Genomic DNA, 24982 nt, shown 5'->3' with positions numbered 1-24982 from the left:
AATGATTAAGATGTCTGATGTTTATGAAAAAATACGTACAGGCTCGTAGGATTGTGATGTTTCCACTGTGGCTGGTAATCAGCTTAGATGAAGTGAACATGTGTGTAAGATCAGAATTCTTAAACGTGGACAATTCTCCAAAATTCCATGTTTGTTCTTTTTTTTCTATCATGTTTAGAGTATCTGTGAGTGATAGACTTTAGCTTGAAGAGGTGCAGACATTTTCTAACTTGTTTGATTTTTGAGGTAAAATTCTTAAGAGATTACAGTTCACAGTAAAAATACATAAATTGTAACTAAAACCTGTTGACAAAGACTGTGAAAATCTAATTTTGAAAATAGGCTCAAGCAGAACTTTTTTGAGAGTATTGTTTTGTACAAGATTATATTCAGCATTTTTCTTTTTTGATAGCATAACATTTGGTTACACTTACTGCTACAAATGGTATTTTCCAATATTTGTTGTCTGTTGCTATAGCACTATCTAGTTTTTGGCAAAGTTAAGTTTCAAAAATATGTGACCTAGAAACTGTTGACAGCTCCCACATCACAACAAGTGTTTTGTATAACATTTAAAAGCATGTTCCAACTAAAACTCCTTCCAGCGTCCTCCTTCACTATTGCAAGTTTCACCTCAAAAACCTTCTTGTTGTGGATTTTCTGCTGCCTCTCCCAGTTAGTAAGAAAAAGGAAGTGAGGCTCAGCACAACTCTCTAAATAATTCCTGATTCCAGCAAGTGGTGGATGGTTCTGCCAAAACCTTGATTCAGTGCTGTTCAAACAGTTTAGCCGGTGGAAGTTGAAGAATGTCAAACTTCACAAGAAGCCTGTGTTTGCTTGCTTAGTGTGAATTTCTGGCTCTCGGACTCAAATCTATCTCTAGTATGTGAGACTGAGACAAGATGAGATCATTCCAAATATCTCATCACAGGATCACATATGGAGAAGGATTTTATACGAATCAAAATGTTGCAACGATGAAAAAGGTAGCAGCTGGACTCAATTCTGACAATCCGCTACCTAAACTTCCCTGTTCTCTTCCTTGTTTTCTCTGCACTGTAATGTTCCCCTCACAGGTTTTCATAATTTAGTTCATAATAGTTCCAGAGACATGAATCATCATTTACCCCTCACTCCAGGATATCATCCTACTTTACCTAAAAACAGTGCATTTGTTCAACTATTCATCCATCCAGTATCTATACATCGCTTAATCCTCATTAAGGGTCGTGGGGGGCTGGAGTCTATCCCAGCTGACTCAGGGTGAAGGCAGGGGACACCCTGGACAGGTCACCAGTCTATCACAGGGCTACACTTAGAGACAGACAACCAAGCACACTCACATTCACACCTACGGACAATTTAGAATCAACAATTAACCTCAACATGTTTTTTGGACTGTGTGGGAGGAAGCCGGAGAACCTGGAGAGAACCCACGCTGCACGGGGAGAACATGTAAACTCCACACAGGTGTCCTAACCAGGACGCGAACCGGGGATCTTCTAGCTGCAAGGAAATGGTGGTAACCACTGAGCCACCTTGCAGTCCTTTGCATATCTAAAGGAAACAGAAAATGTTTTATTATAGTTGCCCATCGATAGGCAAAAAAAAAAAAAATCTGATGTGAAAATAAGCAAAAACCCTAAAAAACAAATACATCCAGGAAAAAAGCTGATGTGCTTGTGTGACAGCTTGGCACAGTATGGCCCAGTGTGATACCTTCCAGGAATGAGGTGAGAAAACTGCATACGCACTTTTATGGTATCTGCGAAATATTTCCACTGTACTGCCGGTAGGAGAGAAGCACATATGGATGACAGACAGGTGGATGGAGATGGAGGGATGGAAGGAGGAATGATGAAAGAGAGAGCGAGAAGAAAGAATGGAGATGGAGTGAATCATGTATGTTGCCAGTGTTTCCATTTCCTTTTTTTGCAGAGGCAGTTATTGAGGTTTTACACCTTGTGTTACTGTCACTCATCTTTGGTTTTACCCCCTTCATCCTCTGGTGGTCGGATACATTTCAGCACCACTTTAAAATGAGGTTTGACAGTGTCTTTTTTTAAACAAAGACAAATCCCGCAGTCAAAGCTTTTTACTATCCGTTGGTCAGTTGGTCGGCTGTCTGTTGGTGTTGGACTGCTGCAGGGCGTCAAGCCGTTTGCCAAGAGGTCAGGCCACACAGTGGAAGCCTCCTCTGAGTTTACAGGGAGAATCCAACAACATTCAGTGACAAATCATACAGTAACGGTGGTGGTCAACACCCTGTGTGGCTCAGTGGGTGCAGCATCTTCGTCTTAAGTATTTATGTGTCATTACATTCTGTTGATGTACACGATGAGCAAATGTCAACAATGACTTTTTATATCCATCTACTTTATGGTCAGTATTCTACAAGTTGTAGTTTGGAGTCTCACATTCGTTTTGGGCCTCTTTCTTGCCTAAAATGCTTGTTTTGACCAAATTCTGAGTAATTTTAGCTGCAGGAGGTGTTTTTTTTTTTGTTTTTTTTTTAAACTTCAGTAGTAGTTCAGTTACATTTTCATCATAATGTCTGACTAAATCTCTAGTAGTTTCCATAAACTAGTTCCTCAGAAATGACTTCACTGTTTGTAGAAACATGACAGCTGAAGACCATCTGGGACGAGTGTAATCTATGGATCCAAGTAGTTGGATGAAGTTGTGAAGTACAGTAGAAACTTGGCTTAAACTACAGCTGCTGCAGAATGATGTCATTATAGGCTCAGGCTGTTGTTTGCTCTAACTCTGTCTGAGCATTAAATACACAAGAAGAGGTGTTTAATTCCTGAATGATATCATATTTTTCTCCAGTTTCATAAAAGTGATCAAACATAATATGCAGAGTCCAGTTTGGATAAATGATTTCTGTAGGATGTGATTGTATGCACAGAATAGACCATGTAGTGTGAAGTGTAGTAAGACTGAGATGTTTGATGAGGCTTCATCAAGAGGAAACCCCCCCAAAAAAGTGAATAATTCCACTTTGCTAAAAAAAGTCAGTCCTTTAATCGAGATATTCTTGACAGATTTTTCAAAATGGACTTGTAGTTTTTTGGCCTGCAGCTTTAGTTAATACATGACATTTAATGAAAGGGATTGTATTCATTGTTGATTTGTGTGCTGCTGGATACAAAATGGAAATGTCAGCTTAATGTTCTGTACAACCGGTGAGTTACAGCGTTGCAGACGTTGCCTCAGGGATCCTCTGGAGAGATTTTAATGGGAGTTCATCTCATACTGTGGCAGAGTTCAGGGAGGATTTAAACATCTTGAAGAAAGTGGCTGGTTGTTGGCTCACATAATTGGATAATTTGCTCAGGGCCATAAACTCTTCTTACATGGAGGAGGTGTGTGATAAATGACATTCACTTTATAACAAGCCTTTTCCTTTCATTGCTGCCACCTCCACCGTGCACATATAGCAGTTTACAAGACATCCTTGATGGATTTATGTATAAAGCTGAGTGCTCGTCATAATTTTCAATTTCCTTGCCAAGTGGCGGTCGGGCAGTGAGTATAGCAACTTGGGAGGCCACCACAAATCTCTCACACTGAGTTTATTTGCAGTACGCCACTGTACATGAGCTGAATCACTGGGCCAGAGGTATCTGTCTCCTGTGGTGGGTGGCAGTCGATGGACACGATATGGAGCTTCCACTAATAAAACATGTAATATGGAAAAACCTCAGGATGCGTTTCAGCAGGATGTCAAATGGCTTTATGTTTTGTTGGAGCAGACAGAGACATGAAACGATGGAGGAGGAGGTATTGTTAGAGAAGTCCGAGGCTTTCAACAGTGTAGCATCTCAGACCAGTAACTGAAACTGATCGTATATATTGCTTAAAACTTACTGGCCCAAATTTACCAAACTATACCATGAAAAGAGAACAAAGACCTTAAAGGAAAAACCTTGTCATTTTTCAGTTTGATCTCTAGGTTTTGTCTGCTGTCACACAGGTGTTGGAAAGGTCGACCACAATCAATAACTGAAGATATTTGTCCTAATATTGCTGTTTCAGTCAACAGACGGCACCAAAGCGTCTCTACTACGGATTTCCAATAGTGCCTTTTTTTGCCAATATCCGATATGCCCATATTGTCCAACTCTCAATATCCGATTCCGATATCAACTGACACCGATACATGTTTGTTACTGCAGCCACACTTGTTTACACGCTTGGTGAGCAGATATTATCGGACATCTCTAGTCTCTGCGTGTGCTACTTGGATATAAGAACACTGTCAATGTCATAAACAACTGAGCTCTGGACAGATGTTATTAAGTATGATAGAAGTTTTTGTCTTGTGCCCATTGCTAGCTAAGCTACCACAATGCTCTCTGTTTGCCTACCTTGAGTTGCCCGTAGCTCCTAATCCTTTGTTATCCTTTGTTACAAAAGTTCCTTACATTTAAATAGAGCGCACAAAACAAAATTATGGGTTTCACCTTTTTATAGGCACTTGTTGAATAAAATGTGCTGCACACTATCATTTTACGGTAAGAATGTAATGAACCAGTACTTCAACCTTTTACCTTAGCCAAGTGGCTGTGGTAATTCCAATGGAGTAAATTAAGCTGAGAGTTAAAGGCAGTTATACAGCCACCAAGTCTGCACAGGGAGGAAGATGGGGTAGATGGACGGGTCACTGAAGCACAGGGCTCTCAAAGAGGAGACGGCAGTTGGTGTCAATGACCAGTCCATAACTGTAGTTGTATATTTATCACTGTAAAAGTTTATTATAACCGTAGCCAAAGCTGAGTTTTACAGCAGCAACTTTCCTCTTGGACTAAGAACCCTTTTAGTAACTCAGGGCATTTTTCTGCATTGCCACTGGAGAAACCTGGATCTGAATTAGCCTCCAGGAGGGTTGTTTAACATCACTGCACAGAATGTAATACTTTCACCTAAAGTACACAAATGTTCAGCTCTGAGCGTTGTTCAGGAACTGTGGCGTATTCACAGCTTTTTACAACCACCATTTTATCTGCATATAAAACAGGTTTTGTATCATTTGTTCGGGGGCTACAGGTGGAATTTATCGTTGCATTTGAACATGCTTCTATTGTTGAAGGCGGCTATATTTTTGCTGCACTGTTTTAGTTTGTCAGTGTATTTATGCATAATGTGGTGTTTTTATGCTCTAATAGTGTTATTTTCTGCATGTGCATGAGGACATATGTGTGTGCACTCGGGCGATACATAGTCATACAATGATTTAGCATTTGATGAAGTAATGCAGGAACAGGAAAGAAAAAGACTGCCAGCACACGGATGTCATCAATGCAGGATTAAAACTTGTCTGAATAGTTGGATTTGCAAAGTGTTACTGTTTTTCCATAATTGCAATGAACATAGTTTTGATTTGTTTCCAGGAGAACATTGCAGGCTACCTTTAACTTCCTCCAGTGCCAATCTTAGATTCATTTAAAAAATATTTTTAAATCCCTGTACTTGCAGAAGTAATCAGCTATGAGTATCTCTCAGTATGTTTAATCTGAACTAGTGTATTGTACTGCCTCTGTTCAATCCTACAGTATATAATCAGTGTTCACAGGCTTGCAGTGGTGCTACTGTAACATGTTGACTGTCACTCAGATTCAGTCTTTGCTCTCCTAACGGGCGCCTCGCTGAGTGTCACAGTTTGCAGCAGAGAGCTGCCCGCCTCGGTTCCACATTGATGTTTGTTTGAACTTCTCCTCGGCTGAAGAGCCGAACACATGGCTGCCACTTGGGGGAGATCTTCATGCAAACAGACAAAGAAAAGAAAAAAAATAAATTTTTACAGCCACGTTTGTAGAGGTATTATTTTTAGCAGTGCACAGAAAGCACTAAAAACAGAACAAACCAGGGAGGTCTGACTGGAAAAGATGAAACATGACTTTGACTTTGGAGTCTAATGTTTAAGATGAATGAGTTTTTTTTTAATGTCTACTTTTGTTTTTACAGTTTTATGATTTATACAAGGTATTTTTAGAACATTTTTTCCAATAGATGTTGCATGTAAGGGTTTGTTGCTATGTGCTTATTTTGAAATAAGCTCTGAATGCTAACTGTTGTCATAAAAACATCCAGTGGTTTTAAGTCACTGACTGTGTCACTGCTGCTGTTGGACTCGGTGGATGTAAATCTACACTGTTTGTCAGGCACATAATAGTGTAAAGAAAGTGACGCAAGTTTAGAGACTTTTCTCAGACAGCACCATGACCACAGAGTTTGCATTATTTACACGATGGCATTTTGAACACAGAACCCTTTAGAACAGTTCACGTGTTTTCAGTTCTGTGTGACGCACTTTGACTTTATGATTGTAACTAGAGCTGCAATGATTAATCCCTCAGCTGTCAACTATTGATTTAACTTAATTATTGGTTGAAGTAATTTTTTAAGAACGGAAATTCTAAATTCTCGTATTTTAGCTTCTTCGATGTGAATATTTTCTGGTTTCTTTCCTCCTCTGTGAGTGTAAACTGAATATATTTAGACAAAAACAAGACATTTGTCATGTTGGGATGTATAACATACTGATCAACATTTTTATTTATTACCATTTTCTGACATTTTCTACCAAACAATTATTTGATTAATTGAGGAAATAGTCAACAGATTAGTCGACAATGTAAATAATTGATGACTTTGGCTCTAATTGTAAAGGAAACAGTAATTTACTTTTATTACCCTAATTAATGAGGACATTATCTTTTTGTCCTCAGCTTGTCTTTATTTATTTCTTTATTTCTTGGAGCAGAAATATTTTGTTCCTGACCAGCATTTGTCTTATTTATTAAAAATATTCTCAGATATCATGGTTCAAGCAGGAAAATGGCAAGTGCAGATCGATTATAATCCACAAGAAGAAATGTGAATTGTTGCTAATTAGAAACGTAATGAAAGATTTCTTTAAATTTATCCCAAAACACAGCAGTAGCTTTAGAAGACTTGTAGTTGACTAACGGTATTTTTTTGTTCATTTTGCTGTGTATGACGTCTGCCACTGGAATTATTTCAACTTGATTCAGGATAAATATTAAACTGAATTTACAACATAGTTTTCCTCTGACTGACCTTCTGTTGTAAAGGTGCTCACGTGTATCCATGGCAACCGGTGACCTGGCTGATCCATACATCATGAGTTATGTTTACAATTGAACTTATAGGTCCTGTGAACCAGATTCAGCTCTGGCACTTTGGGAACGGGAATGCCGGGTTTCACCTAGGAGAGGGACAGAAACGCAGCCTTAAAGAGGGACAGAGGAGACTTTTAAGGGTTACAATTTACAGCACTTTCGTATTTGTTGTTTGCTCAGCGAGGACGACCTGAAGGCCGAGAAGAAAAGAAGAAGAAGAGAGAAAAGGCGTGAAATAGGAGCTGGGGTCAGTGGCCTGTCCCTGTGAGGAGCCCGCTGCTGTGGCCTTCTAGATTTAACTACGTATTGGTCTCAGCTGAGCATCTGCAAACGCATGCAGCTTCATGCTGTTTTCCACAGCTGCTCGCTTAAAGGAGTGACTTCAGAGGAATTGTAGGAAAATGCCTGTTTTCTGTTTCAGGGAGAATAAAAACAAGCCTGCTGACACAAACCACCTTCGGAAACATGCAGCCTGTTCTGGTTATCAGCTGCCTGTATTTAGTCACAGGCTGAAGTTAATGCTCCCATTTCACAGCCACCATTAGCTCATCTGCAAATGTGTGTAAATTATACATTTTAGGTCATCTGTGACACAAATGTGCTGCGAAATTGCCATGTGCAGAGATACAGCGCCCTCCTGTGGGGAGGACAGTGAATGAAGCAGCATTTTGGAGTCACAAATTATCTATACTCCACTTAATCCTCACTAGGGTCACGGGGGGGCTGGAATCTATCCCAGCTGACTCAGGGTGAAGGCAGGGGACACCCTGGACAGGTCACCAGTCTATCACAGGGCCACACTTAGAGACAGACAACCAAGCACACTCACATTCACACCTACGGACAATTTAGAATCACCAATTAACCTCAACATGTTTTTGGACTGTGTGGGAGGAAGCCAGAGAACCCGGAGAGAACCCACACTGTACGGGGAGAACATGCAAACTCCACACAGAAAGATCCCGGTGCCCCCACTGGGATGCAAACCGGTGACCTTCTTGCTGCGAGGCAACAGTGCTACCAACTGCGCCACCTTGCAGCCCCATCCTTCTTCTTCTTAATAATAATAATAATAATAATAAACACAGCAGTGGAGACAGACGGATTAGTCTCAGATGTTTTTGTTTGTTTGGCTTTATCTGCATTTTTGATGCATAAGTTTGACCCAAGATTTTATATTTAAGGACGGCAACACAATTGGCCACAAGAGGGCAGCATCTGTACAATGTGAAATGAAAATGAAGCTGAGTAACCACACATATACACACTCATTAGTTTAACGGATGTACTGTTAATAATGAAAAGACTTCTAGTAAACACAGCAGTATTAGATCTACAGGTCAGCTGTTTATTACTGACCATAAGATCAGTATATTACAATATACATTAGTCTAATATGTCGTGAATATAGAATATGTAGCACAACCTGATACACCGGGGTACAAAAGGAGTCCCAATAAAAGTAGAGAATTTTCTTGTTTGCTCGGTTAGTTTTAGTGTATTAGCCAAGAATCCTGTGTCCATTTATCATCTGTTATAACTGAGAGGTGGATTGACTGAGTGTGTTTCAGGTTCCATGACAAGTTGCAGAGTAACTGCAGATGAAATAGTAAAACTACATGAAGACACAGATTCAAAAATTGCATGTAAAAATCAAGAATTTGAGTGAATTAGCAAAAGGAAGGAGAGAGGCAAGTGTAGGTGAATGAACAGAGGGACAGAAGAAGAAGGGCTTCCTCTAAATAAGACACGAGTGCCGCTGAAAACATGATTGGTGACATTCTTTCGGGTCTCCAAAATCTTGACAGTATGCCTTTTTTAAAATTTTATTTTATTTTTTTAACCATGTATTTCTATTTTTCTGCTTCTTCATAAAGTGAATATAGCTGATGGATGAATGGATGTTACTGCATGGACTGAACAGTCAGTTAATTGTACAAAAAATGCAACAGTGTTATAATTAAGTATGATTCAAGCTATTATGTGTTCTGAGTCTGTATTTTTCCATGAAGCCTATGGTTCTTATAATCAGTTAAGTTTCAAGTTATTATGTATTCTGAGTTTGCATTTTGTACTGAGCTTATGTCCTTGAAAATAATGTGGCCAGTGAGAACTGGTTTGCGCACCTGGAGATAGCGGAAACTCCTCTTTTCTCTTAGACACGATTGTTGCTTTAGCTACACGCCGCACCAACAACATCCGCACACATTGCTTACCAAATATCAAGGACGTGGACAGAGCACAGAAGGATGCCTGTCCACACCATCAGTAACTGGCCAACTAAATCTTATCTATGTTCGGGGCAGGCCCAGCCCAAGAAGATATCTGGAACCTGGAACCGAAACACTCAGGTCAGCTGGACATGAGATTCCTCTCTGTCCCTCTGAATCCAGCGCTGTAAAAACTTTACCTGTGACCTGAATAAACTGTTTAACCTGAGACCTGAACTTCTCTCCGACTATTCCTTAGAGCTGTTTCAACAAAAGAACTGGGTCTAACAACAGTGATAACATTTTGGTTGATTGTGTAATTTTTTTTCACCCTAAACTCTTCCTGGCTCTGAGGCAATTCTTAGCAACTTTTTTTGTTGCTTTTATTCTCAAGTTTAAGACTTCAAATCAGACCACAATGCAGATTTTTCTGACGATTATTCACATTGTTATCATGGCTCAGAAACATTATCAGTCTTTAAAAGAAGTCTTCGTGTATTTTCCAGTCTCGATGAGTTGATTTAAAGAAACCCAGTTAGGCATTTTGTTGGGCTGGTCGGAATCACAGCCTGAAAATCTTTTGCAACTGAACGAATGTTTAAGGTCTGGTTAAACACACTTTGTCCTTTTCTTCCCTCCTTAACCTTTTCCCACGAGCGAGAGCCATAAAGCCGCAGGTGAAGCGCTTGTTAATGTGTCAGCAGTGGAACAGCGTGAACCAATGCAGCAGAGTGGTTCATTACTTACAGAATTAACGGGTTAATGATGCGTTCAGGAGCAGAGCTGTTTCAGGTGGAGGCTGCATCCCTACTGAATCAATGGAAACAATTTTGTAGACTGTAAATGATTTAAAAAGGGAAAATAACATAGATATGATCTGTTATATGCCATCATGGTCATTTTTATTGAATTAACTTCTAATCAGAGGTGTCCATTTCTACATTATAATCGCAACAAGCTGATGCTTTAGAAGGAGTTTGATTTGTTTCAAAGCAGGACTAGAAGAGTCTTATTTCTGTCATCTTCAGAGGATACAAGGAAATTAAAGCAACATTTTCCAGATTCAGTCTAAATTGGAGCTTAATTCAATAGGAAATTCATAAACCAATAAAAGTTCGACTCCAAAAACTGGAAAACATAAAAATGACTGGGAGCAGCTTGTCTCATCCTAGTTTTTGTTTGTTTTAATACTTTACATTTAAACTCTGATGAAGAGAATGCTGCTGGACTGAAGTTCAAACGTCTGGTGTGATACAGTGAGCAGTTTTCAGGTAAAATAACTGACAGTTTGTTTTCCTGATAGATGGTGCATTTAAAGGTTTGTTGCTCAGGGCTTGCTTGGAATTTTCTCTAAATGCTGACAGAGACACTGACAGAACTTTTGGCTTTATGATCATAACCACAGCTGCAATGATTAATCAGTTCATTGTCAGCAATTCATTTAACTGACATCTATTTTCATAATTGTTTAATCGATCTGATTTAAGAGCAGAAATTAAAAAGTCTGTGATTGTAGCCTCCTAAATGTGAATATTTACTGTTTTCGTTCCTCCTCTGTGACAGTAAACCGAATATCTTTGGACAAAACCAGACATTTAGGGAAACACTGACCAACATTTTTCACCATTTCTGACATTTTATGACAAACGGTTGTTTTGATTTATCGAGGAAATAGTTGACAGATTATTTAACAATGAAAGAAATGTATAATTTTGGCCTTAATTGTAACAGAAATACTTAAAAAAAAAAATAAAGATATCTTCTCTTTGGCCTCCTCTTTATGTATTACTTCTTTCTTGGAGCAGAATATATACATATATTCTTTTTCTTATAGAGAATTTAACTTATTTTTTAAGAATATTATCAAAAGGGGCACCGCTATAGCTCACCATGTGCAGGGCTACAGTCCCGATGTGGAGGTCATGAGTTTGAATCCTGCTCATGGCCCTTTCTCACATGTCTTCTCCCCTACTTTCCTGTCTCTCTCTCTCTCTCACTGCACAAAGGCCAGAAAACTAAGTTTAAAAAAAGAATATTATCAAAGTTACTTAACATTTTAAGCCAGTACATGTTTGCGTTTGCTTGAAATGCGTTCCAGGTGAAAAGGGAAACTGTTTGTTCTGCAGCAGCTGTGTGGCAGATGCTCTGCTCACACACACACAGTTCTAGAAGCTCTTTGTCCTGTGCTGCACAATAAACACTCACACAAGTGGATCTGTTAACTGTACATGAACAAACTATGTAAAGTCTGCTTTTGTATTTGTAGTGGAGCCTACAGTCTGTTTAATGAACACACACACACTGACATGCACCGAGATGGTATCAGCGCTCGTATCACAGCTCTGTGGAGACTCACAGGAAACTCAGCGATCTGAGCCTCAGTAAAGCTTTTAGGTCCATTAGGCCGGAGGGTTTTGGTTTTCCATGTACTTAACAGCGTTCGGTTTTCCTTCTGAGGCTTACACTTAACAAAGACTCACCCAGTCAGCTGGTTGGTCACTGTGACCTGTGTTACAGTGTGTCTGGTGGAACGGTTCAATTTCATGTTTAAGCCTGAGCTGACTTCTGTTTCTCTAAATAATATTATGTATAGACGGCTGACAAATTAGCCCTCAGAACACCAAACACTTTCTGGATGTATTTTTTTACCCTCCAGTTACATTTTTACTTACTGTGGCATCATTTTTACAGTTTACTGCAAGAAGTACAGAAAATATAAACCTTTATTTCCCACTGTCTGACAATAAATCATGTTTAAGGTCAGTTAGGATTACTAAAATTATTTCTGTTTGCTAAATGCCAAAACGATGAGTTTTTTTTTTTTTTTTTTTTGAGAATTATTTATTACTTTCTTCAAAGTCAGAAGTTTACATACACCAAGATTACTCAGCCTTCAAACTATTTGGGAAAGCCCAGATGATGATGTCATGACTTTGGAAGCTTTAATAGGTTCACTGACAACATTTGAGTTAATTGGAGACACACCTGTGGATGTATTTTAAGGTACACCTCAAACACACTGCTTCCTTTTGTGACAACATGGAAAATCTACAGAAATCTGGCAAGATATCAGGAAGAGAGTTCTGGACCTCCACAAGTCTGGTTCATCTTTGGGTACAACTTCCAGATACCTGAAGGTTCCATGTTCACCTGTTCAAACAATTATACGCAAACACCATGTGAATGTCCAGCCATCATACTGCTCAGGAAGGAGACGGGTTCTGTGTCCCAGACATGAAGTGTTTTGGTGCAAAATGTGCGTATCAACCCCAGAAAAAGAGCTAAAGACCTTGTGAAGATGCTGCTGAAGCTGATCAGAGAGCGTCATTATCCACAGTGAAACCAGTCCTGTACTGACATGGGCTGGAAGGATACTCAGAGAGGAAGAAGACTTTACTCCAAAAGCAACATAAAAAAGCCAGATTACAGTTTTCAAATACACACAGGGACAAAGTCTGTCATTTTTGGAGACACGTCCTGTGGTCTGATGAGACTAAAATGAACTGTTTGGCCATAATGACCATTGTTACAGAACATCATCCCAACTGTGAAGTACGGGGGTGGCAGCATCATGTTGTGGGGGTGTTTTGCTGCAGGAGGGACTAGTGAACTTCACAAAAAAGATGGCATCATGAGGAAAGAACACTATGTGGAAATATTGAAGCAACATCTCAAGACATTAGCCAGGAAGTTAAAGCTTGGGCTCAAATGGGTCTTCCAAATGGTCAATGACCAGAAGCATCCTGCCAGATTAGTTACAAAGTGGCTTCAGTACAACAAAGTCAATGTTTTGGAGTGGCCATCACAAAGCCCTGATCTCAATCCTGTGGAAAATTTGTGGGCAGAGCTGAAAAGGTGTGTGGAGCAAGTAGACCAACAAACCAGTTCTGTCAGGAGGAATGGGCCAGAATTCTATCAAACTATTGTGAGAAGTTTATGGAAAGAAACCCAAAGTGTTTGACCCAAGTCATACAGTTTAAAGGCAATGATACCAAATACTAAGGAAATGTATGTCAACTTCTGACTTAGAAGAAAGTTAATAATAATGATAATTTTGGTAATCCTAGCTGACCTAAAACAGAATAAAATTTTGTGACATTTAATGTCAGACAGTGAAAAAAAAGGGTGATGTGTCTTCTTATACAACGTACGTAAACTTCTGGTTTCAACTGTATCTATACAACCATAATGAAAAACAGGCTCTGACTCCATTGTTCACAGTATGCAGCACATGTAGCAGAGAATGTATCGCTGCTGAGAAGACGCTGGCACAGAGTCAAGTGGTGTCTTCATGTGAATTGTGCTAGAAAGTTAATAAACAATGACCATCATTTTCTGTTCTGAAAATCAGTTGGGTTGTATTTCATTGTGCCTTGTAGAGTTCTAGAGACTTTGAGAATCGATGCTAAGATAAACTGTAGCTGTTCGGGTGGCGTCCGAACACCCCACTGACATATTTTGTGTTTGTTTTTCCTTAAATTAAAAATAAATAGGGGCAGTGCTTTTCAAGAAATCGTTCACTTAAATTAAGTCTGTGGTACCTTTGAGCTGATAAAATCCTGTTGTGTTATTCTGCTGGTCCTCCTGCTGCCTCTGACTCCAGAAAAAAGCTAAAACAAAACAAAAAAACTTAAAGATTATAATTCTATATTTGCATTTTGCCAAACATGTTGGTCAGTGTTCTACATGATATGATGAAACAGATAAATTCAAAAGGCTGCCAACTTTTACCTTTTGAATTATTTTAAATTTATAGATATTCTAAATGTCTACAGCGTAATGGACGATGCAGTAAACATCCACTTCTTCTCCACTAGCTTCTCAAGACTTTACATTTTAAGATTTCTGAATGACACTAGAAAAAAAAAAAAAAACATCGATACGCCATCATTGTTTTCTCAACTGATCATTATATTAAAAATACATTAAGCAACATCCTGCACTTAACCCTTTATTCAGGCAGAGAAACATACAAGTGGCCAAATGTTTGTAGCAGTCAGTATGCTCTGAGAAAATCTTTTACCGCCAATAAAAACATGCTGTTTTTAAAAGCTACTTCTAGTTTTTCTGAACAGCACACTGACTAATATACCAGACTTCCCACAGCACAGCCATTTAAACAAACAAACAAACACACACACATCTCATTGTTTTCTTTTGGTCCTTAAACATGCACGAGAAACTATGATATCAGGTCATTTAATATCTTTAATCACATAGTGTCAAACTGCGGTTTTAACTTATTCAGGGTCCAGACAAACTTTATGAATATTGACCTTAAATAACCCCGTAATCAGACTGATCTGGATCAGAACATTCTAGCATATTTCACTGTACAATACACACCGAGCCAGTGTCTCAGGATACATTAATACAGATCTAAGGTTTGGGTTTAACTCCCAGACACAGAGCCAACTCGTTCTTCTGGATCTTTCCATCCTTGTTGACGTCGCAGTGGCGCAGCAGAACAACTCTCAGTTGGTCCAGATCAGGACCTGTGATGTTGGGCTGCAGATGGAAAAGTCATTTAGCTGGAAATGTGGTGTGAGCAGCATGCAAACAGCACAGATGCTTTTAAGCCTTTAAGGAAGTTGTTTCCATCTGTTAAGCATCAGTTTGTGGGATAATTAATGAGCGTCACCCAGCAGTTTGGATATCAACAGAAGGCCACAGTTTGCCCACATAGGTCAGAGTATTACACCCACTAGCTCAGAAATATTAACACTGAGGCCATAGAAACCATTTTCTATTAAATGAATTCTGTTGGATTTTGGTTCCTTAACACAGACATGTTGTCATGTCGTGCCCAGAATTCATCATTCATAAATTTGAGATGACTGAATGTAAATGTTGCTGCTCCACCAATGTGTTTCATATTTTAAGGGCTGATACTGATTAATGCTGATCAATGAAGCTGATAACTGATATTTGGGACCAATATGCATTTGCTTGTTTGACATATTATTAAAAAAAGAACATTTTTGACATTTTTCTTTCAGTGTTAATACATTTTTATTCATGACATGCAGCCAATCAGATTGTAACACTGAGCAAAGTAGCTGCATCAGTGCATTCCTGCATTTTTTAAATTATTTTCTCTGGACTTGATTTAAGAAAAATAATTCCAAAATGCTTCATATGAAAATTGATCAATTGTTCTTTTTTTTTTTTTTGGACATGCCAGTACAGTAGTTTAATTTCAATGCAGAATCCTCAACATTGCATTTTTTGACGTGTTTTGTTTTTTTCTACGAGAACCAAACTAAGTTTTTATATCGGTTGCACTGGTGCGTCTAACTTTTCATTTAGATGCACCAGAACATACTTTTAAGTGCACCCAAAATATTTCCCTTTTTGTTCAGTTCCCACACACATTAGTAAGTTCTTAACAGATCCATCTCAGTGATTGCGAACAGGAAGGTGCAGATAACCGTTTTGTACATTAACAGATTAGTAAAGGGAAGGTTTTCTTTGGCTTTTTTTTTTCCCTATCACTTCTGACTCTACTGACTTGTAGTTCAGGTTGTTTTTCTGATGCTACAATTTACAGATGTTCCTGAAACACCTTGCATGCTTTAGTAGACTGATGTTCTTTGAATAGCTCATGCATTACTAAATGCTACTATGTGGCGGTGCACAGCCACCCGACTAAACCACTGAAATTACTGTGGTTTGCCGCTGACCCCTTTTTCCTTTTTGTTGAGAAAGTAGCAGCGTAACAGATGTAGTAGTCGTATTGTCCCACTTCATAACACTATTTTGGAAGTAAATTAAGTAAGTAAGAAAAAACACTTGTCTGCCTGTCGTAACGCATGTTCGTTACAAAACATAAGAAGGACAACACACAGAGACTCTTACCCTGACCAGCCCCATCATGTCTTTGACAAAACCATCCACCTCAGGACCCTCCAGAGCTCCTGTTTTACTCTGAACAAGAAAAAAAAAAAGACAGACAAAGAAAAGAGACATGAGGAAAGAGCACTGATTAGTTCCTGTGATTTACATCCCACTCTTATTATCCAATCAGTTATTTATCTGGTTTTCTTATTATCATCATTTTGTGATAATGGGCACTTTCTGTTATGTTGATACTCACTATTCTCACACAGTTCAAATACACAATCAGAAAGCAGTAAAACTTCAGACAGGAAAAAAAAAGTACTAAAAACTCCTCAGAATAGTGGGAAACAAACACCTTTCTAAATTTTCTTTGTGAAGTTTAAATTTCAGCATCCATCTACAGTTGCAGTTCGATCCAACAATCCCACATATTGGACACTTTTCTGTTGGTGTTAAATGTTAAAATATATTCACATTTTTCTAGCTGCTAAAACCTGACTGACAATAATTTACAGAAGTAGCTCACGTTTGTTTGAAATATCAACCTACAGGTTACAAACTGTGTCACATTTCTAGAAAAATATAATACTTAGGTCTGAAAATCTTACTGCAGATACACATACAAAAAAAAAAAAAAAGGCAAAATGAGGTGTTTAGCCACGGGGCAAATTCACTTTAAATGTTAAAATCAGTAACTTTTCACATATTTCACATTCTGTAAGATCAACAGATGATGTGTGAATATGTGTTATTAACACAGAATTTACGAAGCGTGACAAAAAGCTTCTTGCTGTGCTCCTAGTTGAACTTCTGGTAAATGCAGCCAGAGAGCGACGTGAAAACAAATCCATCAAATGTTGAAATTTTGCTGAGACTTTAATCACAACACAAACTGTAACACTGTACTATAAACATAGATGTGTCAAAGTTACACTAATATCTACACTGGTGCTTGTCTTAGTTCACATCAGAACATTAAAGTTGAGTGGGGGGCAGAAGAAAAGGTTTTCATCTGTTCATATTTCTTATTGAGAAGATCATAAAACTGATTGTACAGAATAGGAGAAGCTTATCAGTGGGTCCTGACACCTCCAGAGCCGCATGATTAATCAGAATAACAGCTAATTCGTCACCCTGAAGTGTGACTCGACTACATGACGGCTGCTTATTACGTTATATTTCATTACAGAGATAACAGGACCTAATTGGATTCACTGCCGCTGTACTCAGACCTCTTGTTCACAGCACACAGTATGCAAATTTGAGAATATTATCAATCGGCAAAGAGTATAAGTGGAGGTGATTATTGCTTGGGCTCAAAAGCTCCATTCAGTGGTACAATATATTGAATAACTCTCCTGTCCTGGTGATAAGACAATTAGAAAACTGAAACAGTCTATTGATCCTCTTTGTTCTTTGTCCCAAGCCAAATCTGAGTATTTTTTTGTATTTCCTACTCTATGGATACCCTTTCTAATAGTGACACGTCCTGCATTCTGCTTTGATTTCTGTATATTTTATTGTCTTTGGCTCCAACTCCATGGAATACTGTTGTAGTATCTGTCTACAGTGATGCAGACACTTACATCATGACTGCAAACGTCAGTAGGAACTACAATCCTGCATTTCCCCCTCATTTAGCACAAACACCATTTTCTAAAAGTTGTGTTCAAACTCTACTTTTGTCCACGCCTGGATTTGAACCCACAACCTCCTGCGTCCTCCATCCACGCTTTAAACATTAGGGAAGATATAGCAAGTTGAAGAATTGAGAGGCTAAAGGAGAAAGTCTGCCTGCAGTTTCTATTGCAGTCAGCAAGACAGAGAGTTTTCTATCAGTTCAGGCTTAAATCACAAACATAAAAGTGTGAGAAAGAAGACCCTTGTAGCTACATTTTATTGCTGATTCACTGCTTACGAGGACAAATTACTGCAGTCTTGAAAAGGACGTAAATGTTCCTGTGGTCTCAAAAAAAAACAAAAAAAAAACACTGACCCATGTGACTCTGATAAAATCTCCAAAAAGCTGAGATAGAGAAGCCTTGGGAGTAAGTTTTGAACTGAGTCTGTAGATGTGCTTATGTCAGAGAGGTGAGCTTTTAAAGTTGTTCTCCAATATAATTCCATTCATTTTTAAATTCCAAAAAATCTGAATGTAAAATCAGCCATTACAGATGTTACAGCACACATTATGATATTTAATATTGCTGCTTTTCAATCTGCAAAAGTGGACTGAAGGAAACATGATAATAATAACAAAAAAGAAATATTTTTTATTTTCCCTAGGAACACAAAATTGCCATCAAAACATCTAAAAAGTAGATTGCCCTGAGTAGAGGGCCATAACTGCCTCTGCCGTCCACGATTGCACTGAGCTGCAGTAAACCATTCTTTACTGCAAGTTTCTACAACATAGGTGTTTTCTTTCATTAGTTATGGTTGGCTGGTTGTCTAAGGTGAAATGGGTACTGTCCATGTATACATTGCATGTTATTCCCAAAATAAAGGCAATATCAACATTTCTTGACCTTAAAATATCGTCCAAGGTCAAATGGTAACTCCACCAACGGAAAACCTCAACGTGGTCGCAAATCTGCACCGCCCATTTAAAGCTGTACAGCATTTTTGAAAAATAATAATTAATTAATAATTGATCAGATTTACTTGGCGCTTTTCTCGGCACTCAAAGACACTTTATACTGTCAACTATTCATTCACATACATTCATTCTGGTGGTGGCAAGCTACGATTGTAGCCACAGCCGCCCTGGGGCAGACTGATAGAAGCGTGGCTGCCATTCTGCCCCTCCAACAAAATTCATCAGCATTCACACCAGGCAAGGTGGGGGAAGTGTGTTGCCCAAGGACACAACGATCATGACACAGGTTACAGGGCGGAATCAAACCGCCGACCTTCCGATCATTGACCGACTCGCTCTACCACCTGAGCCACAGCCGCCCCAAGAGAAAGTGACCTTTGACCTGTAGCAGAGCTATTTTTGCAGCGGTTTACCCAAAAATCTAATTGTGCCTTGGAGAGGCCACTCCTAGTTCACCTGTAAACCATCAAATTGTTAGATCTTAGCACTCGAGCTAGAGACTATTCACACTTCGATGAGACCTCTGGCGAGGGGGCAACTACACTGATGTAAACAGGGACGACTGACATGAACTTTAGAGAAGCACAATGGAGACGATGTCATGATATCTAGACATGCTACCATCTATACAATATGTTCAAAGAGCTTTGTAACTATTTTCGTTTAATATTTGCACATACCAAAGTCATGATGTTATGAAGACAGATCAAATTTCACTCTGTTGAATAAGTTCCTAATATTCCCAAACGCAGACCTCCCAAATACCAGCAGGATTTTTCAATGACAAGTTGTTTCTCTGTGCACCAGAGAGTAATCAGGTTTTGAAAAGAAGCGAATGTCTGTGTTGTCTCCAAAACGGAGCAGACATTACATTAAATCCCAATTTGTATGAAACATGATCGCAAAACAATGGATTTGCTGTTATTGCAATGATGCAAAAGGTCAACAGGCAGGTACAGATCAACTGTGCACAAGAAATGACCCTGGAAATATCTCAGCCACAATAAACTCACTTTCACGTATTTTTCTGCACAACACGGGCAGTAATCAGGTTCAGTACGATGAAATTGTGAAATGTCAGTAATCATTTGTCTTATTCCTGTACTCACAACATCGTAATGGTCAAAGATCTTCTCAAAGTCTCTCTTCCTCTCTTCTTTGCTGCAGGCCTTGAATACAGTAAGAGACGTTGTTATAAATCAGGAGAGAAACGAGATAAATATACCTACAGATTTACACCTTTTTTTCCCCATCTGACACTAATTAGTTGTTAAAAATGTCATAAAAGAGACAAATAAACACACTTACATCCATCTGGAACTGTAGCAGAAAATTCTCTTGTAAAGCCAAGATCCTTCAAAATAAATGCAGATTTTAATATTAATACACAATAATTTAGTTATTACAGACAAAACATCTCTTATTGGGCAGTTACCAACCCCTTTTGGTCTTTTTTTTTCTTGTAGAATTCTTTGATGCATTAATTATCAAACATTGATTAATTACATTGATCTGAGAATTTAAAACACTTTGGACAAGCCTCCATATAACCCACAATAAAAAAAATCCATTCAGTTCATGTTGAGATAATGTAATCTAAAAATGTAATATGTAAACTTTCATATCATTGCGTTGCATACCTGGCCAAATCGTTCAGATCCAGACGTCCATCCTTGTTTTTGTCAAAGATTTTCATCTGCAAGAGAAATAAACTATATTATGAAAGCATGAAAAACTTCCTATTGCTAGTTGTTTCTTAACACCACCTCGACTCATCATTCTCTTACTTTTGAGCACATAGTAAATATGAAATGTACTGAAATCTAAAAAAATTGCATGAAAATCTGGCCTGAGATGGAGTTTCTAGAAAAACAACTCAAGAAGGTGAAAAATTAAGAATATTAAATATATTTTCCTCTTTCTTTGACCTGTGTTTTGTGACAGCTGCACACAAAATAATGTAGTTTATTAAATCAAAAGATATATATTTAGCAGTTTTTAAAATTATTTGTTCATTTTATTTTACCCTTTACTTATTTACTCATGTATTTTTTCTTATTTACTTTAATTATTGCTACTTATTATTATTTATTATTATTACTAGCCTTGAAGGCTTTAACCTTGTATTTTATTTTATTGGTTGTGGCATTTTTGGTTCATTTATTACTTATCTGGTGTTATTGTACTGATTCCCTCTGAAAGTCTTTTACCATGTGTAACTATTTCCTTCTTCCTTCTAGGATCCTTCTTTTCTTTTGGTTGTCTGTAAAGCTCTTTGTAAACTCTGTTATTAAAAGCTGCTATATAAATACAGTTATTGTTATTATTATTATTATTATTATCAAATCACAAGATGTCACAAGTGTAAAATCTCTTCTGAAAATAGCTTCTCATTGAGAACCACATTTTCATTTGGCAGTAGTTTGGTAAAAGCTGTTTATTGCAGCAAATGGATTATTCTTAGCTTTCTACAGCTTGTACTCATTAAAATAAACTTGCCAAAAATGATGTTTTGAGGACAACTGTTGCATGATTTTCCCCCTTACAGTTAGTGTACAGCACACACTAGAAAAGATTTGACTCTTGACCAGCTCGGTATAATCTAAAATATACAGTATCTAAAATCAACTCCATACAACCACTGTATGTAGTAAATGTACCGCCACAGAGGAGCAGTTAGACTCTAACAGTTAGAGTTAATGGTGGAACATTCATTGAACAAACAGGTCAACGAGGAAACCTGACTGAACATAGCCGAGTTAAAACGCTGCCTCCAGCTGTTTAAAAGCAGCACTAGCTGTGCATGAACACAGACATTCTTTATGTAGATTCCAGAAAATCTTCCTTGACCGCACCAAGGAAGTTATACTTGAGTTTTGCAATGAAGTGTGTGTGAGTTGTGTTACTACCATTGTGTCGGTGTAGTCGTCCAGCTTATCGGATGGCACTTCCTTGTGGTGCTGCTGGAACAAGTCTTTCAGGAAGGCCTGAGATGGTTTGTCACAGAATCAGAAAGCAACACAGTCAAGTCCACAGTTCACAAACTCTACAAACGTGATGGAAGCTTCATTTTAGCAATTTGTGAAGTGAGAAAGAGATTTAAGAAGAACTGAATGGGGCAATAAAATGCAATAATCAATTAAAATGCAAGAAAGAGCTGCATTTATATTCATAGCATCCATTAGACGTTATTTTAAACACCTGCATGTCAACAGAAGAATCTTTCTCCTGCTCGTTGTGGTGTTTTAATGCTAAACTCACCACAGTAGTTCATAAATCTGACCAAGAATCTACAATGAAACTGTATTTTAAACAAAAAGCATTGTGTCAGAAGCTGAATGAGACAAAGATCTTGATGACACAACAGGAAACAGTGAGGTTGTTTTCTGCCACCACAGAGGAAAAGAGGTGTTCAGGTTTGGTTCTGTTGTGTAATGACGGCCAGACCTTGAGCTCCTGAGCCGAGATGTAGCCGCTGCAGTCGACATCGTACTTCCTCCAAATCTGCAGCAGAGTGAAGAGGGCAAATTAGGACATACATGCGATGTACAGGGGTGGGTCTGATGGTGGTGGTGGTTGTTGTGTGAAATCATCATACTTAGTATTAACATTCTGTTGTTCATAGAATATTTACAAGAAAATGCAGTTTGTTGGTGCAATCTGCATTAAATACAAGAGGTTGGGCCACTGCTTGAATACATATATATTCTTTTTTTTCCCCCCCCATTCTGTTTTGCTAATTTAATGTTGTGCCTCACTGGGGATTCAACTTGGTAAATAATCTTGTAAAGTGCAATTCAAAGCTAACAGGAGCTGGCAGCTGTAGTGTGTGAGAGGTTAATTAGCTGCAGCCACTGTCAAGTTCATGCCAACAGAAGTGATTCATTTACCGTCAGCAGCCTTAAAGTATTTAGAAAAGCCCACGTTTAAGTGTGACAGTTATCCAAATGCTGAGCTTGCTACGCCAGAATAGGAAATGAAGGCAGTCAGTTTTGGAAAATTTGTGCAGATGTGTTCACAATACTAAATATCCGTGAACCTCCCCTTTGAATATTTGGACTATCGCCGAATGTTGGACTGATGGTTGGAAAATTTCTATTTTCGCAAGTGCAGATTCAGTTTAGACAGTTAAAAAAAAAAGAAGAAAAGCTGTTGTCAAAGCTAAAAAAGAACAACGGCACTGTGTTCAACTCTTTGTGGATGACTCTTGTTAAAAGACTTCCTCATACTTTGCTTGTGCAAGTCATAGATATTTTCCACTCTGTACTGTTGACCGTTTTCTGGTCAGTCTGGTTTTACAGTTTTAAGCAGGAAAACGTTCACTTGTTGCACCTTTGAATTCACCTCTTGATCCTCCTCCAACTTCAGATTATACACCTTGAATCAAAGAATGATTGACTCCAAGTGTACAGTCAGGACACCTGTGTAGTTTCAGTGCTTCTGTTTAATCATTCCTGACCTCTCATCTGTCCTAACACTTACAATTATCAGTGGATGCAACTTGTTTCATGATTTCCTAATTCTGTTTCGTGCATTGTGTGACTTTACCTTCATGAAATCAACACTGTTGTCCAGAGGAGCTTCTCTGCGAAAAACTAACAGGAAGTTTTCATCCTCGGGCAGGATCATGTGGGCCAGCTGAAAAATAAAAACAGTCAGGGCGTGAGTTGATAACAATGTTGTCTGAGCATTTTTTCCACTGTGAATAGGAGATGCTCTTAAATGTACAGGCTCCAAAGCAGTTCAGTCGGATCCCATCTGGTCTTTTAATGGAGCTCAGTTTTTGTTTTCTACAGACAAAAACAATGCATCAGACGAAACTCTGCAGAGAGCTCTAAAGCCTCTACAAATGAAACCGAAGTGACTGTGATGAACCCGTCCTGCACCGGCGCCTCCTGGCTGCTCTCCAGTTCATGTTGCTCTTCTCTCGTCTGTCCTTTAACAATATCAGCCTTCCATTAGCAGATTAAACTGGCCTCGATCATCAATCCAATAAAATCAAAGATGATACTGCAGTCACAAAACTGAAATATGGCTCACAGCTAGAACAAGCGCATTGCACCAACCGCGATGCCACCAGCAGCACCACTCTTAGTGTGTCAAAGCGAGAATACAAAGGCAGGCTTTGTCAATTCCGTTTCTTTTTAAGGTCTTCAGATTGATTTTGTCACCCGAGTGTGGTTGCAAATGGTTGGTTGCTTGTAGAATAATAATATAATATACATGTTTGTTTTCTAATAGAGATCATGGAACAGAATCCAGGATGTTTTCAACACACAAAGATGTATGCAACACATGTCATTTGTCAGCTTACCACTGTGGGACGTTATGTATTTCATTAGTTCAAGTTTATTTGTCATGCATATAAAACTGTTGGCAGTTGCTGCGAATAGATAATAAATGTTTGGATTCAACAGTTTTAAAGTAAACTGAATACACAAATTAGTCCACTCGCAATGTTTTTTTACTATTATAAGAAGACAACATACGGCAGCAGACTCTAAGTATTTCAGCTGACTGTTGCTTCAGTGAGTGAAACTGCTGAGTTGTAAAAGGTTTTCATCAGCATCAAAAGTGCTACAAGTACAATAAATGCCAGTCAGGTCACATGCCACTGTGCTGAAGCAGTAACAGGATACTGTGGCTTTCTGACAGACTTGCTGACTTCCTTCTAACACCAGCAGTAGAGCAGAATCAACAGTGTATCTGAAAACAGCATGACAAATCACTTACATTTTTAAAAAAAAAAAGGGCAGAGTCGCATCCAGAATTAGCGATATAACATCACAAACTCACAACCACAAACTTGGTTGTCAGTGGCAACACGACTAACAACCAAGCTTGTGGTTCTGTGATATCTCTACTTGATACCATATTAATCAAGCAAATGAGCACATTTCAATGTTGTGTGTGGAGCATTTCAGGATATAAACATGTTGAAATTGTGTTTTTAATATAAAGTTAACAACTCAAACTTGCTGTCAGTTCTGTGTTCGGGTCAGATACCTGCTTAGAAAAGTTTCTTACATTCAAACTATGGGACGATGTGTGAAAACTAAAACAGTTGAAAGCTGATTTTATGTTGATAACATGGACATAATCAGTGACTAATAGTTTGCTTATGCTTGTGTATTTTCAGGTTAGGTCAAAAATGGAGACCTCAGGCCCTTATGAGAAGAGGGGTT

General features: G+C 38.5%; 1 protein-coding gene across 1 annotated transcript; it reads right to left on the bottom strand.

The window, feature by feature from the left end:
* Window positions 1-14250: 14250 nt before the first annotated feature.
* Window positions 14251-23496, bottom strand: LOC103374074 (secretagogin-like; the record flags this gene model as incomplete). Its single annotated transcript, XM_008304103.1, has 8 exons — window positions 14251-14866; window positions 16217-16285; window positions 19907-19966; window positions 20106-20151; window positions 20438-20493; window positions 21707-21784; window positions 22245-22301; window positions 23346-23496. Coding segments are annotated over 8 exons (646 nt in total), but the record flags the coding sequence as incomplete, so codon positions are not given.
* Window positions 23497-24982: the final 1486 nt, after the last annotated feature.

This window comes from Stegastes partitus, unplaced genomic scaffold (genome assembly GCF_000690725.1).
Source record: "Stegastes partitus isolate 25-593 unplaced genomic scaffold, Stegastes_partitus-1.0.2 Scaffold2134, whole genome shotgun sequence".
NCBI classification, from domain to species: Eukaryota; Metazoa; Chordata; class Actinopteri; family Pomacentridae; genus Stegastes; species Stegastes partitus.
This window is presented reverse-complemented; position numbering and strand designations above follow the sequence as displayed.